Raw genomic sequence first — 16,406 nt, forward strand, 5'->3', positions numbered from 1 at the left:
TGGAGTCCCGTGGCGAAGAATCAAGTTGTTGAGAAGGAACAAAGCAACGTCTCTTGCTGAGGCAGAGGGTAACGGTGATGTTTCAGTGTAGCGAGTAAGGTGGTCAACTGCCACGATAATCCACCGGTTTCCAGCGGCAGTAGTAGGAAGAGGGCCATAGAAATCTATGCCAACGGTCAAACGGGCGAGCAGGACAGGGTAACGGCTGCAACTTCTGAGAAGTTTTTCGGCGTTGACAAGATTCGCAAGCGCGCACGAAATGTCGTACAAAGCGGTACATTCCACGCCAGTAAAATCACAGACGTAGGCGCGTGTAGGTTTTCAATACGCCACCGTGAGCACACTGTGGGTCTTCGTGGTACGCAGCACAAATTTCGGCGCGGAGATGACGCGGGATGACTAGAAGCCATTTCCGTCCATCAAGCAAATAATTGCGGCAATAGAGAAGACCGTCACGAATGGAGAAGTGGTGGGCTTGCCGGACGAGCGCTTTGGATGAATGACCGGGAGTAGGACTTGAGAGAAAATCCAAAAGTGCCCTGATCCAGGGGTCATTCCGCTGTTCGGTAGCCATGTCGATAGTGGCAAGAGTAGACAAATCGTAAGCACAGACGTGGTCAGACGAGGTATCACTTGGCAATGGCGAGCGGGAAAGAGCATCCGCGTCCGTATGCTTCAGACCTGACCGATAAATGACATGAATGTCATACTCCTGGAGACGGAGAGCCCAGCGAGCAAGGCGACCACATGGGTCTTTCAGAGGGGCGAGCCAGCACAAAGCGTGGTGATCGGTCACAACATAAAACGGTCGGCCATACAGATAGGGACGAAATTTCCCCATGGCCCAAATAATGGCCAAACATTCCCTTTCTGTGACTGAAAAATTAGACTCTGCTTTCATCAATGTTCGGCTGGCGTATGCCACAACATACTCGCTGAAACCAGGCTTACGTTGGGTAAGGACGGCACCAAGCCCAATACCGCTGGCGTCAGTGTGGATCTCCGTAGGCGCAGTCGGATCAAAGTGGCGTAGAATGGGAGGCGAAACCAAAAGGCGGCGTAAAGTGTTAAAGGCTTTAATAGCAGCTTGGGCATGTTGGTTATGCATCTTGAGGTAACAGCGCGGAACACAGGACGGGAGCACAAGATTAGAGGACGACACAACGAGTGCTCGTTGTGTCGTCCTCTAATCTTGTGCTCCCGTCCTGTGTTCCGCGCTGTTACCTCAAGGTTAAAGGCTTTGTCGCAGGCTGGAGTCCAGAAGGAAAGGTCGGAGCTACAGGCAAGGAGCTGGGTCAGAGGAGCGATGATAGAGGCGAAGTTCAAGATAAAGCGTCGAAAGTAGGAGCAGAGGCCGATAAAACTCCGAAGCTGCTTCAGGGAGGTTGGCTTCGGAAACTCTGCAACTGCGCGAAGTTTGGTGGGATCAGGAAGAATGCCGTCTTTAGAGACTACGTGGCCTAGAATTGTGAGTTTTCGAGCGGCAAAGTGGCACTTCTTCAAATTCAACTGAAGCCCAGCGTCGGCGAGACACGTGAGGACATGCTTTAGGCAGAGAAGGTGAGAAGAAAAGTCGGTGGAAAAAACTACGATGTCATCCAGATAACAAAGACAGGTCTGCCACTTGAGTCCACGAAGAACAGTGTCCATCAGGCGCTCCAAAGTAGCTGGGGCATTGTAAGGGCCAAAGGGCATAACATTGAACTCGTACAAGCCGTCCGGTGTTATAAAGGCAGTTTTCAAGCGGTCATCATCAGCCATCGGTACCTGCCAGTAGCCAGAGCGCAAATCCAATGAGGAGAAATACTCGGCTCCCTGTAAACAGTCCAAGGCGTCGTCGATTTGCAGCAGAGGATAGACATCTTTGCGCGTGATCTTGTTTAGTCTACGGTAATCGACGCAAAACCGGATGGAACCATCTTTCTTAGTGACCAAAACAACCGGAGAAGCCCATGGACTGTTAGATGGCTGTATGACGCCCCGGCGAAGCATGTCGTCCACGTTATCAGCAATGTTGGCGCTCAGAGGCTGACACGCGATAAGGACGCTGTCGTAAAGGTGCGTTTGTACCAGTGTCGATTGTGTGCGTAACGACAGACGTGCGACCCAGAGCAGTGTGAGGAAGGTCGAAGGTAGAAGTGAGGTTCTGTAGAAGAGCAGCGAGCTGATCGCGTTGTGCGGGTGGAAGATCTGCGCCAATAGCTTGTTGAAGAACATCGGGTGGTGTCGAAGCGGTCGATATATCGCAAGAGCTGAGAACATTAACGTCTAATGAAGTAGGCGTGGCAGGAAGCGTATTTACAAGCGCGGGATCAAGTTCTTCAATACGACCGAGACACTCGCCGCGTAGCAGGACGGACGAGCACGAAAATGGATTTGAGACGTACATTGCACTAAGGCCATCTTCGAACTTGAGGACAGCAAATGGAAGCAGGAGGCAGGGATGGCATGAAGCGGCGTCGGAAGGTGTGAAGAAGACAGTCGAACTAATAACGCTTTCACAGGAGAGTGGAACGAGGGCAGCAGAAAATGGAGGAATGTCTGTGTGATTGGCGACGAGGAGTTTTGCAGGCCGGGTAGGGACGTCACACAAGACGGTATCACAAAGAGGTAAAAAGGAAACTTCCGCGCGGGCGCAGTCAATAACGGCACGATGAGTGGAAAGGAAATTGTAGCCCAGGATGATGTCGTGTGAGCAGTGAGACGATACAATAAACTCGATGGTGTATAAGACGTCTTCGATGAGAACATGGGCCATGCACGCCGCTGAGGGATGAATGCGCTGTGATGAGGCGGTGCGAAGCGAAAAGTCGGAAAAAGCGGTGGTCATCTTACGAAGACGACGGCAAAGAGCTTCACTGATGACTGATACGGCAGCGCCCGTGTCGACAAGAGCGAGTATTGCGACGCCGTCGACAAACACTTGTATTACGTTAGTGGGAGAACACCGAGGACTTGAAGAGTTCGAACCAAGCGCAGTTCTTGCCCTGGGAACTGCGACTGTTAGTTTCCCTCAACAGTGCCGGTAGAACGTCGAAGTGGGGACGGGGAACGGCAACGAGGGGAAGGTGATCGACGAGTGGTATACATTTGATTGCCGCGAGATACAAAGTCGGAACCGGGCGGAGTTCTCGACAAGGGCTGGTCCGTATCGTAGGAGTAGTTCCAGAGATCAGCTCGAGAAGGTGGAAGGCGTTGGCGGCAAAGGCGTGCGACATGGCCCGGCAGCCCGCAAGAGTAGCAAATTGGCCGGTTGTCGGCGGTTCGCCAAGGGTTCGTAGGGCGTTGGCGTACCCTTGGAATAGGGGCATGGAATGCAGACCCTGGCAAAGGCGAAGGAAGGTTGGAAGGAGCGGCCTGGTAGGAAAGAGATGCTGATGGCATTAGCGGCCTGGCCGCAACTTGGGCGTAAGTCAGTGGTGCCGTTACTTGCGCCGGCACGGGGCTGGGCGGCAGCACAGGGCTGGGCGGGAGCATGGAGCTGGGCGGAAGAACATCAGCGATGTGATCTTGCATGGACGCCGTATGGTAGGGGCCAAAGACGGAGCCACGTCAGGAACAAGGCGGCCAGTATCCTGTAACTTAGAGATCAGTGATAGCTGGCGGGCGACCTCTTCTCGAACGAACGCTTTGATTTGTTGAAGCCAAGGGCTGTCCACTGATGGAGTAGAACCGCCCAGCGTTAGTGCAGAGATGGCGTCGTCTTTACCACTGGACCGCCGGGTAGAAGCGCGCTTTTTACGAAGCTCGTCATAGCTCTGGCAAAGTTTGATCACGTCACTGACCGTGGCAGGACTTTTCACCCACAGCATCTGGCACGAGTCCTGAGAGATGCCCTTTAGGATGTTTTCGATCTTATCCGCTTCGGACATTAGGGGTCGACACGTTTGCAGAGGTCAACGATGTCTTCTATATAACTCGTGAACGACTCTTCGGCCTAATGAGTGCGCTCGCGCAAGCGTTGTTCTGCTCGGCATACATGGCACGCTTGGCGAAATAAATAGTTGGAAGTCAGCGCTCTATTCTCTTCTGCCTTCCCTTCTTTCTACCTGCACTGTTATTGAAGTCACCTTTATTACTTCCCACCATAACTGAAAAGAACAGAGCTGTGCACCTAAAATTTTTATTTCAGTTACTCAAAGATCATTATAAAGTAGACATTTCACACTTATTTCCTTTTGCTACAGGATATGCCACATGACAAAAGCACGCACTAAGAGTAGCTCCTTATTCCGCTCGCAATAACGGCTTCATTCTTTCTTTCCCAGGATCATTACTGAATGGAATAACCTCGACGATGGGATTGTTTTACTGCCTGCTGTTTTGCTCATGCCTTGATCTGTGATCAATGTTCCTCTTACCATGATTTATGTTTCAGTTGTTGCTTTTTACTGAACTTCGTATACTGGTTACATTGTCCTCTTGTTGCCTACAATAGTATACGTCACATTGCATCCCATCCTGCTAAAATCCCCTATGGGATTGCAATATTTATAAATCAATAATTCACCAGCAACCATTTGATGTCTTTAGCCTTCACAACACAACAGTGGTGGTGATGAGTCAGTGTGCCCATGCCCTGGCTGAGTGCAGCTAGCTTGTGCTAGATGCACGATGTAGCAAACCAGAATCAAATATTTCCTACGGAACTGAAGAGCGCAAACAGATGACAATCCACAGATAAGAAGAGAACACAAGGACAGGCGCTAACTAACAACTGCTTTATTCTTCATGGCAACTACGCATATATAGACCTCAAACCAAACTTGTGTAAGCAGACAAGGATCCGGCAAGTCATTTGATCCAAGTTAATAACGTCGTGCGCACAGGAACTTATATTTGGCTTCGTACAAAGAGATAGAAGTATCGCTAATCCAGTTTTCACCTTTTTTCTTGATATGAAAGGCTTCAAGTGCCAACAGCGCATGTTCATTTTTGCTTCTGTCAAGAATCGCCGTCTCATCAAATCCTGGTGCACACTTGCAAGCAAGAATATGGGACACGAGATGAACACCTATGTCATCTTTCTTAACATTAAGCGCATGCTCCCTGAATCGCTCATTAACACAGCGGCCAGTCTGCCCAATGTACGTCTTCCCGCAGGAAAGTGGAGTGGAATACACCACTCCAATGGCGCATAGAACATGAGTAGTTCCGTGCCTGATTTGGCAGCCAAGACGCCCATCACCGCACGTGCGGGAGCAGAGCTTAGATAGCTTGTTCAGGGCAGAAAATGCCAGAGGGATAGAATGCCTCTTTGCTATCTTCTTCATATGATGTGACACCTTATGAAAATAAGGGACCACGACTGTAGAAGAACGGCTGATTGGGCGAGTTGGTGAACCATGATGGACAGTAATGTATAGTGCGCAAAAAGACGAGACAAAAAGGAGAAGTGGACAACGACAGCGCTGAACTGACAACTGATTTTATTCGAAGAACGGAAGAGTATGGGCACGGCGGACGCAGCCTGGCTATGTCACTAATCAGAAATCTGCTCTGCATTCTGCAGCTCGTCGCATCTGCGGCAACAAGCGGCTACACATGTTCGCAATTTGATGGCATCATCGTCACCAACCGCCTTCGTCCTGATTTTTCCACGGACCGGATTTCAACTAACCATTTCCAGACATCATGCCTCAGCTAGCGACGCCACCTGGCAGTCGTGGTGTGACGTCATCAACTCACGCCGCTATAAAAGAAGCACCTCATGAGTACATCTTCTGTGGGCACGGCGGACGCAGCCTGGCTATGTCACTAACCAGAAATCTGCTCTGCATTCTGCAGCTCGTCGCATCTGCGGCAACAAGCGGCTACACGTGTTCGCAATTTGATGGCATCATCGTCACCAACCGCCTTCGTCCTGATTTTTCCACGGACCGGATTTCAACATGGCCATTTCCAGACATCATGCCTCAGCTAGCGACGCCACCTGGCAGTCGTGGTGTGACGTCATCAACTCACGCCGCTATAAAAGAAGCACCTCATGAGTACATCTTCTGTGGGCACGGCGGACGCAGCCTGGCTATGTCACTAACCAGAAATCTGCTCTGCATTCTGCAGGTTAGTTCTTACGGCAGTTCATTGCGCAGCGATTGTCGCAGCATTATTGTCCTGCCGTGCCCACGGAAGTGTCTCGAACTAGCATACGAGTGTTTTCATGTTTGCAAGTTGCTTCTTTGTGGGGACATTGAGGCCAACCCTGGTCCAACGCAGAAAGAGCTGTTTGAGCAGTTGCTTGAAGGTCAAACTGCTATTTGTAATGACATTTCCGAAATGAAAGCTCAGTTAACTAATGCCGAAAAAATGATAAGTAACCTTCAACAGATGTTCACTAAAATTGAAGAAAAGCTATCAGAAGCTTCTCCTTCTCACGACGATCAGGTTGAAACTACCCTTAAATCATTGGAACACGTCATTGGCTTCCAGACAAAAAGTTAACAGATCTGGAGGACCGAAACAGGCGGTCAAATATAGTTATTCATGGCATAACTGACATCCCCGATGAAACAGAAGAGCTGCTCAAGGAAAAGGTTATAACGGAGGTAATGAAGGATAAGTTGAATGTGGAGTGCAATTCTATCGGCCGCATTCACAGGCTTGGCCGAGAAGGCACTAATCGTCCAGTGATCCTCTATCTCCAGGATTTCAATGAAAAGAAACTGATATTTGAAAACTGCAAAAAACTTAAAGGCTCGAACATAAGTATTAGGAATGACTACTCTCAAGCTACACTAAAAAAAAGGAAGCTTCTGTGGGACAGCGCACAAGCTGATAAACTTGAGGGTAGAAAAATATACCTAGTTCATGACAAACTCAAGATTGATAAAGAACTTTTTTTCTGGGATGAGGCCAAGAACATGCGTGTAAAGATTAACAGCAAACCCTCCCCGCAGCCAGAAACTTGACGCTTTTTACAAAAGTGCGACAAGCAACTGCGTATTATTAACCTCAACGCTCGCAGCGTGTTAAACAAAACAGAAAATCTTGAAGTTACTTTATTAGAGCATGATCCACATATAGCAGTGATAACGGAGACGTGGCTGCGGTCTGAAATAAGTGACGAAGATGTGTTCCCTCAGTGCTATCAAGTTTTCCGCAAGGATCGGAATTCTAGGGGAGGCGGCGTTGCAGTCCTTATTAAGAACCATATAGAAGCTGTTGTCCTGGAAGATGACCCAAGTCTCGAAAGTTTAGGCATAAAAATCACGTGTTGGGGGCACAAATTTGTTTTGTTCGCCATTTACAGACCTCCCGATGCGCCGCCTGAGTATTTAGTCAAGCTACAAGGAAACTTGTCTCAATTCCAATCAAATAAATTGTTACTAGTAGGTGACCTAAATTTACCTGACATCAATTGGGAACGTTTGCAAGCACTTTCGCGGACCAGTAAACATTTAAACATTATGCTTGACATAATGCTAACGCACGATTTAATTCAAATAGTTCAGGAGCCAACACGTGTGCAAGGACCCTGCGAATCTGTGCTTGATCTGGTATTTCTGCCCCGAATGTTAACTGAGTATAATGTTGCAGTTGTAGAAGGTATATCTGATCACCGTCTAGTCAGTATCGGTGTACCCATAGTCTCTTCCGCCTCATATGAAAAACCTGTAAAGCGATCCTTCAAGGACTACTCACGCGCAAATGATGCAGCCGTAATAGAACATATGGAAACCTGCCTCACAGACTTTAACGACAGTGACGTGACAACACTTTGGCGCCGTTTTAAAGACATTTGTCAGTTCTGTATTGATAACTTTGTGCCTGATAAATGCAAAGTAATTCACAAACAAAATCCGTGGATGACACGTGACATTATTCACATGACCCGCAAGATAAAAAGGTTAAAGAAAAAACCCCTTCAACTCGATCACGTTAAAGAAATGAAAGAAAAACTTGCGCGTGCAGTACGGACCTCGAAGGAACGCTACTTCAATACAGTATTACCAAACTTTATTGTTGAACAGCCCGAAAAGTTCTGGAACCATATGAGCGAAAAAAAGAAACCAGTATCCCAGATTTACATTGATGGTTCAATCATTACCGATCACCGGGATATTGCGAGTCATTTCAATTGTTATTTTCATAGCGTATTTTCTAATTCTGGTATTTGTTCATCCAATGAAAAAATGTTTCATCCATCTGAGACAAATTTTATTTCGCAACCTGGCATAGTTTCGATGCTATTAAACTTAAAAACTAAATCCTCAAGTGGTCCTGACAACCTCGGAAACATTTTTTTGAAACGATATGCTGAATCCATTGCAAAGTTCCTTGTTATTATATTTCGTGCTTCATTAATCGCTGGAAAATTACCGGATGACTGGAAGATAGCCAGAGTTGTGCCGGTGTTCAAGAAGGGCGACCGTTCATTGTTAGAAAATTACCGTCCGATATCACTGACATCCTCATGTTGTAAGCTAATTGAACATATTGTTGCCAATCAGATTAATGAATTTCTGGATAAACGCTCAATACTGTCTCATTTTCAGCACGGATTCAGAAAAGGCTATTCGACAGTTACACAACTAGTCACTGTAATACATTCACTCGCCTCAAGCCTTGATAAAAATGGTCAAATTGATGCGCTGTTTCTTGATTTCAGCAAAGCCTTCGATACTGTTCCACATGACAAACTGATTCTAAAACTGCGACATCTTGAACTTCCTGAAATTTTGATCGCATGGATAACGAACTATTTAACAAATCGCCACCAGTTCGTATCTGTTAATGAGCAACAATCTGGCTGTCTTCCGGTCACATCAGGGGTCCCTCAAGGAAGTGTCCTAGGCCCATTGCTTTTTTTAATTTACATAAATGACATTACTACTGCAATCAATTCCACTGTGAAAATCGGTTTGTTTGCGGATGATTGTGTGCTCTTTCGCGAAATCATGTCACCAAACGATCAAATTGATTTAAATGCTTCTCTTGCTGGCATTTCTGATTGGTGCAATATCTGGGGAATGAGGCTTAACACTGAAAAAACTGTCTTTCTTCGTTTCTCTCGTCAAAAAGCTCCATTATCCTTTACTTACACGTTAGATTCGTTGCCTTTGCAGGAACGAACCAATTATAAGTACTTGGGTGTCACAATTGCTAACAATTTATCATGGAATTTACACATTGATAATATCTGTTCTTCGGCCCTGCGTAAATTATATTTTTTGCGGCACAAGCTTAAAAGTGCCCCACCTAACGTAAAATTGCTTGCCTATTATTCCTTAATTAGACCTAAACTTGAATATGCGTGTGTAGTTTGGGACCCGTTTACAAAACAAAATATTAAAAGTCTCGAAAGGGTACAGAGAAAAGCAGTACGATTTATCTATTCCAAATTCTCTAGATACGACTCTCCCTCAGAAATAATGCGTAATAATGGTATTGAACTTCTTGAACATAGAAGGAAAGACTTACGACTGCGGTTACTTTCCATGCTTTGTGAAGGGAATTTAGCATTTGGCTCTTCATCTTATCTGTCTCTTTCAACATCTAGGCTTACTCGACACCACCATCCGAATTCACTAACACCTTATTTTGCAAGGACGGATGTCTTCAAATTTTCGTTTTTCCCCCGAACAATTGCAGATTGGAATGACTCGCTGTTGCCTGTTTCCATTGATTGATGTATTGTTCACTTGTAATATTGTTGTATTTTACCACCCTGCTTGGACCTGAGCAAGGTCTGCAGTATCTAATAAATAAATAAAAATAAATATAAGTACACACACTTGTTGTACCCACATGCGCATAGTCAAAAATGTATAAAAATCTATATCAACACATGTAAAACTCCCCCCATCACACGCACGTGGTGAAAACTGCTGACGCACTATCGATTGTGCAGCATGGTCATCTCTTTTTCTGTCAATGCGACGGACGTTTTACTTACACAAACATTTTGCTTTCGGTTAATATGGAAAGCCTCGGCGATTTTCTCGAGTAGTCTGGTCTTTATGAAGAAACAATATATTAGTATCAAAAAAGAAAGGTACACACTCACACACGTTACAATGTTTTGCTAAGTTTGTTTCATTCTTTTTTAAGGACTGCGCATGCTCCATCAGCCTAATATTGATGCAACGGCCTGTCTGCCCAAATATACGTACGGCCACAGGACAATGGTATTTGGTATACTACACCCATCCTACAACTAATGAAACTCTTGGCGTGATTGACCTGGCATCTGTTCTTACTTCTTGTGCCCCCCAGCTTTCTTTGAACCGCTGCACCTACCTTGCCAATCTTATTAGGGGCTGAAAACAACACCTGTACGCCATATTTTGCGCCTATTTTTTTAAAACGATGTGATAATGCATGTATATAAGGCACAACTGCAATTTTATTTCTTTCATTTTTTCTTTCTATCTGTCCGGAACACTTCAGAGAACGCAAAACCTTATCAGCACTAGCTACAAGCACTGAGTCTGGATAACCAGCCTCCCTACATCTATTAGCTTGGATTTCAAGGCTATTATACATTTGATGTGCACAAGACTTATTGACAGCCATCCTAAAACAAGCTGTTACTATTCCAGATTTAACAAGTTTGGAGTGACATGACTTGTAGTTTAAAAGAGGCTTTACACTCCTAGGAGAGTACTGCCAACACACATGATTCATATTAAAAGTCAACTTTAAATCTAAAAATTGCAATACATTTTTCTGAGGAACCTCAAAGGTGAACTTCAGTCCCGTACCATTCCGAGCAAAAATGTCAAGGATTTGAGGCACATTTACAGCATCCAAGGATCTAACTAAAACAAGGAAATCATCTACGTATCGGAATATACGAATGATCTTTCCTGTTAGGTCACTCTATTTTTCGGTCGACATAACTAAGATAAATCTTGCTGAGAACGGGGGCTACTTTAGCGCCTATGCACACGCCAGACTTCTGCATGAATAATTTATCGTCCCACATTACATAGGTGTTCTGAAGATAAAATGACAAAAGTTCCAGGAAGGATCCAAGAGTTATATTGCACTCATTTCGAAACAAACACTCATCATTATCCTCTGTGATGCAATTCTTCACACATTGTAGAAGTTGATTATGGGGAAGAGAATAAAACAAGTCAACCACATCTATGCTAAAGCCAGAGCAAGAAGCCATATTCTCGTTCAAAAGATGCTTTACAACGGTCTCTGAGTTAGGCACAAGAAACGGGTCAATAACGGAAAGTGCTGACAAATGATTGTTAAGGTAAGACGATACGACTACTTGCCAAGTCTGGCGCTCAGAAACTATTGCTCGGAAAGGGATGCCAGGCTTATGCGTTTTTGCTGAAAAGAAAATTTCAAGAACTGGAAGTTCAGCTTTCTTTACTTTGCTTGCCAAATTCTCTAGCCCAAATTCATGCAATAATGCCACAGCCTCTTTCTTGCACTCAACCGGATCCTTTCTGCTCACTCTAAAATGCTTCCTTACTGACTCACATGCTTTTTCTGAAAACTGTTTCTCGGACAGTGCAACAAAGTAGCCTTCTTTATCAGACTGCACAACGTGCAAACGATTGTCACACAGGTAATTGACCAACGAGCGAAACCTGCTACTACGCCGACCACTAGACTTGCTACTGGCTACCGCATCAACAACAACAACAACAGTTGCATCTTGCCTGTACTCACCTATGGGGCTGAAATGTGGAGGCTAAGCAAGAGAGTTCTACTTAAGTTGAGGACAACCCAGAGGGCTATGGAACGAAAAATGGTAGGGGTAACATTAAGAGATAGAAAGCGTGTAGAGTGGGTCAGAGAAATAACTCAAGTTACCGACATTCTAGTAGAAATTAAGAAGAAGAAATGGACTTGGGCAGGACATGTAGTGCGAAGAGAGGATAACCGATGGTCGCTGAGGGTAACAAACTGGATTCCAAGGGAAGGAAAGCGTAGCAGGGGGCGGCAGAAAGTTAGGTGGGCGGATGAGATTAAGAAGTTTGCAGGGGTCAAGTGGATGCAGCTAGCACAGAACCGGGTTAAGTGGAGAAATATGGGAGAGGCCTTTGCCCTGCAGTGGGTATAATCAGGCTGGTGATGATGATGATGATGACCGCATCAACGCACTCTGAAATACACCTAGACCTATCATCGAACTGAGCTTGGACGATACACTGCGAGCAAAAGCCAACTTCTCAACCGTTAACATCCCAGGGTCAAGACAGAACTTTGGTCCGAGGCGTAAAGTCTTTTCATGCTTAGAATCCAACACGACATCATCCAAGACCAAAAGCTTTCCTTCTGATGCCGGTCTTCTCGTACCTTTTGGGAGGGTTGGACGGACTGCGCTCCAAAGGAATTCTGTCAGCTGATCGGTAGTCGTACACCACTCACGAAACACACGCTGATTACGGCGAGTGTTCTCAACCAGGCACTTAGTCCGAAGTAAGTCCTTGAACAGCCTCGCCTGCCGCCACCATTCACTCTTGAGAATTCTGCAAATTCTTCTGTTGTGCCCGTAGAAGGTCGTAACCAGCCACAAAGTGCTTGCACATCCGGAGGGCAGGTATCGTATCGGCAATGCCACGACGCAGTGCGGGCTCGGCAGATACACACGGCGATGATGGGAGACAGTATTGCTGGGTTAGACAAATCGATGTTTCGACACAAAATAGAAGCCCATGTACAAGAAATGAACTGTAGAAGAACGGCTGATTGGGCTCCGGTCAGACCACCACCGGTCTGAATGTTTACATTCGGCCTCCGACCTCTGACTTGGCGTTCCAGCTTTTTGCTTTTTAATCAGAGCCTCGGCAACAGCTGTTATGAGCGACAAAGAGAAACCTGCTGCCAATAGCCGGCGCACTTGATTGTCGAAACTTGCCTGCATTTTATGCATACACGATTTTCTGAGAGCCGACTCCATGCATGAAGACGCTATTCCCTTTTTACTAGTTTCGATCAAATGACTTGCCGGATCCTTGTCTACTTACACAAGTGTGGTTTGAGGTCTATATATGCGTTGTTGCCATGAAGAATAAAGTAGTAGTTAGTTAGCGCCTGTCCTTGTGTTCTCTTCTTATCTGTGGATTGTCATCTGTTTGCGCTCATCAGTTCCGTAGAAAATCATGAACCAACTAGGCCCAACCAAAGTTTTATTGCAGAATCAAATAAGATGAGAAGGAAAGAAATACCACTCCCAGCTCACATAGTACAACAGCAGCCATGAGGAGACACCATTAAAAGTCTTGCATCACAAGACCACGTTGCAAGTTGATTCAGTGTGCCCTTGACGGAATGGAAATAATTCACTACACATTGATGTGACATCTATAAACAAACTGCAGCCCACAGTGGACGTAGAGGAGACAGCTTTATGAGCAAGGGCCCAGATACCGAGGCACTGAAAACCCCGAAATAGGGTATGCCAAAAATATATATATTTCCAACAGGCACTTAAGAACGAACAAGCATATTAAGTAACATTTCAAATTAGCAGTTAATTTACAGCTGATAGCAAGAAATAATTTAAGAGTGCAAAAGCAGGTGCCCCTCAAAGGAAGCCCCAAACAGTGGCACTGATATGGCACTTTTAAAAGCCTAGCACACGGCAGCAATTAGACCGGTTACGATTTTCGCCTTGCTTTCTCGAATATGCCACAGTCCTCATATCTATGTTTACTTTAAGCACAGTCACTTAAATCCTGTTCCCACGCACACAAAAGGGAAGCGATGATAACAGAAGCGTTCATGTTATCTTCAGTCCGCGAAATGAATGGTTACACTTCTCTTTTTATGAAACTACCCCTCTCAGCCCCCCCTCTTGCTCCGTGGCAGTAACCAGTACTAATGAACTATGATTAACTAGTCATCTCACATCAATAAGAAATCGCGAAAACTCTCTGAAATCGGTGCCAGCCTGTGCCGTAAATTTATTGCCTACAGTTGTCAATAGCTTCTGCAACAAAGCCGAAAGCTGTCACCGATCAGCTTGCCCAGAGGCATACACACATGCCTTCGGCAACGCCGCGCGCACACGAGTCGCTGCTGAGCTGATTTTGAAGCGGCCTTCGTCGGGTGCATGCCTGCCACCGCTCACCTTCATGTCGCTGCTTGTCGGGAGGGATGAAAAGATGGGAAAGTTCTTAGGTGCGGCGTCTTCGCGCCTTGGTCGCTTAAGCTGAGGTTGCCCTCTGGAAAACATCACAGCGGCACGCTTTCACGGAAGTAGAGATATTCATGTATGCACAGTACAAACAGGGTGCCAAGGGCTTCTCCAGCGTGCTATTTCCCTGTCATTGCTCTGTCTCAAGGCAACAGACACTAGTTCGCTACAGTTGTTCGCTAACACACACGCGTTTCCTGCCAATCAAGCGTCAAACATCCTCCATGTCCATGTGTTCAGGTAACGTTGCTCCGAGCGACGGCGCCGCCGCGAGGAGCTACGCATGACGCGGCCGTCAGGGGCAGCACCGGTACTGGGCGGTACGTCACGGTATGGTCGGCATGGTGGTTAGCACTACCGGCTTTATTACTTATTACTATTAAGTAATAAAGCCGGTCGTGGTGGTTAGTCATGGGCCTAGTGCGCTGGTATGGAGGCGCCACTGCTCCGGAACAAGTAGCGCCACCTCCCGCCGGCGCACCCATATGTGGTATGTCTGCTCGTCGGAGAGAGGCGGCGGAGTGAACGCGAAGTCTACTCTTCTCGGCAGAAACCTTGTTAGAAGAAAACGTTTGTCGGTCATTTCCTGCCTCCTGCCACACGCGTACATAACAGACACATGTACCATGTGTGCGTGTTGAAAAATAAACCAAAAGCAAAGCGAAGAAAGCCGCTACCCATTCTTGCCGTCTGGTAGAAAGCCGCCGGCGCTTTGGGCGCAGCGCATCGTCGGCGCGCGAGCGCTTATGCTGGCGGCTCTATGGGGTTTTTTCTTCTTTGAAGTAGGAATTCGGAACCCGAACAATATGGTACTTTGGAAGTAACGACATAAATAAAACAAAAACTAAGCCAGTGTGCAATGCGCAGCACTGGCTTTTCGCTTCGGTGGCAGTGTATGTGGAAACGGCATGCTAGACCCCCCAGAAGCAACAGCCGAGAGCTGGGCTCCGTTGGTCAATAAAGAGGCTCCTTAAAAAAAAAAAAAAAAAAAAAAAAAACGTCTTTCCAAAGACGGGACGAGCAGGCTGTACCCTAAGGCGTCGGGCCTTGCGTGCACGTGCTTTTTCGGCGCTCGGCATTTCTGCTGTAGTTTTTATTTTCTACTTGATGCGTCGAAACGAGTGGTGACGGTTCAGTGCGCGGAAAAACAGCCATGGCTAAGCAAGCTCCACAGCGCGTGCTGTTCGGGGGATTTCGGGCGATCGGGAATGTTGACTTAATTTAAGAATAACTGCTTGGTGCGCGGTAAGAAACTGTACGAAGCCAGCACGTGCATGGAGTGCGCGGGGAACTTCACAGTGCAGAAGGGCCCTCGGATATCTTCAGAAAATGCGCTGCTGAAATGAAAACCGCCTTCTACGACGTCAGCTTGGAGGTAAGTTTTATTCGGCCCTTTCGGCATCTCTTCACCACATATGTAATTCATTTTTTTTTGTATGTAGTTGTTGGCGAACCCACGCAATATCACGGATGCCAGTTGCGTCTGCAAGGCCGGGTGCCACTGTTAACGATGCGACACATTGCTCTCGTATGATTTCCAAGGAAACCGCAAAAAAAAACTTGATTTTCGTTTGCTTCCCGATGGTTTTTTTTTTTATAACTATTATGACACCATAAACACAAGAGCAGACCGAGCTGTTAGTTTAAAAGGACGTTTTCTCTTTGCGGGGAACCATGAACGTGTGGCAAGTCGGAAAGCGCGCACTCCTGCAATGTGCTTCGCTCTCCATGTCGTGCTTCTACGTCTTCTACGTCAGGCTAGGCTTCCCAAAAGCGAGCGCCGAGAACAGCTGGAAATTATCATTAGGAAGTCGTTAGAAAAAAAAAAAGTTCCCGTTGGGCAGAAAGGCTCCGCGCTGTCTACAACACAGGCCGTGTCCGAAGGCCTGCCAGCTCTGGTTACAACAACTTTTAGTAGTTGTCACAACTTTTAGAGCTCAAGTTGGGTCCAGAATTAAAAAAAAAAAAAGACCCGTTTATTTTGTGTTTTTCGCGTGCTGCGCGCTCTATACAAACAAGCGATCGCTCGTGCATGCTTGAAAAAACCTAGCGTGAAGTACTGTACAAAAAAAAAAAAAGAAACGTGAAAAATGCGCAGCCTTAACGAAAAGCAATGGGTGCGATATGAGATTCGAAATGACTAAGTAAGTACAGGCCCTTGTTTCAGTCGGTGTTTATTTTTTTATTCTTACGGGGACCCAAAAAGAAATCGGAACACAGCGTCGGTGCTACCTACGGTTGCGGATCCAGACAGCCGCGTTTTACAGCGGCGCCTCCCAGACGGCGCCACATGTTCGGC

General features: G+C 46.4%; 1 protein-coding gene across 1 annotated transcript in view; it reads right to left on the reverse strand.

Moving 5' to 3' along the window:
* The window catches only part of LOC146201312 (ATPase WRNIP1-like), a 144,275-nt gene extending 129,810 nt beyond the window's left edge, over positions 1 to 14,465 (reverse strand). Inside the window, exon 1 of the mRNA XM_084595757.1 lies at positions 14,042 to 14,465. Coding sequence (XP_084451883.1) covers positions 14,042 to 14,146 — 105 coding nt within the window. The 5' untranslated portion in view covers positions 14,147 to 14,465. The remainder of the gene's footprint in view (positions 1 to 14,041) is intronic.
* Between the last annotated feature and the right edge of the window lie 1,941 nt (positions 14,466 to 16,406).

This window comes from Amblyomma maculatum, chromosome 2 (assembly GCF_055883805.1).
Source record: "Amblyomma maculatum isolate TAMU_Amacu chromosome 2, ASM5588380v1, whole genome shotgun sequence".
NCBI lineage: Eukaryota > Metazoa > Arthropoda > Arachnida > Ixodida > Ixodidae > Amblyomma > Amblyomma maculatum.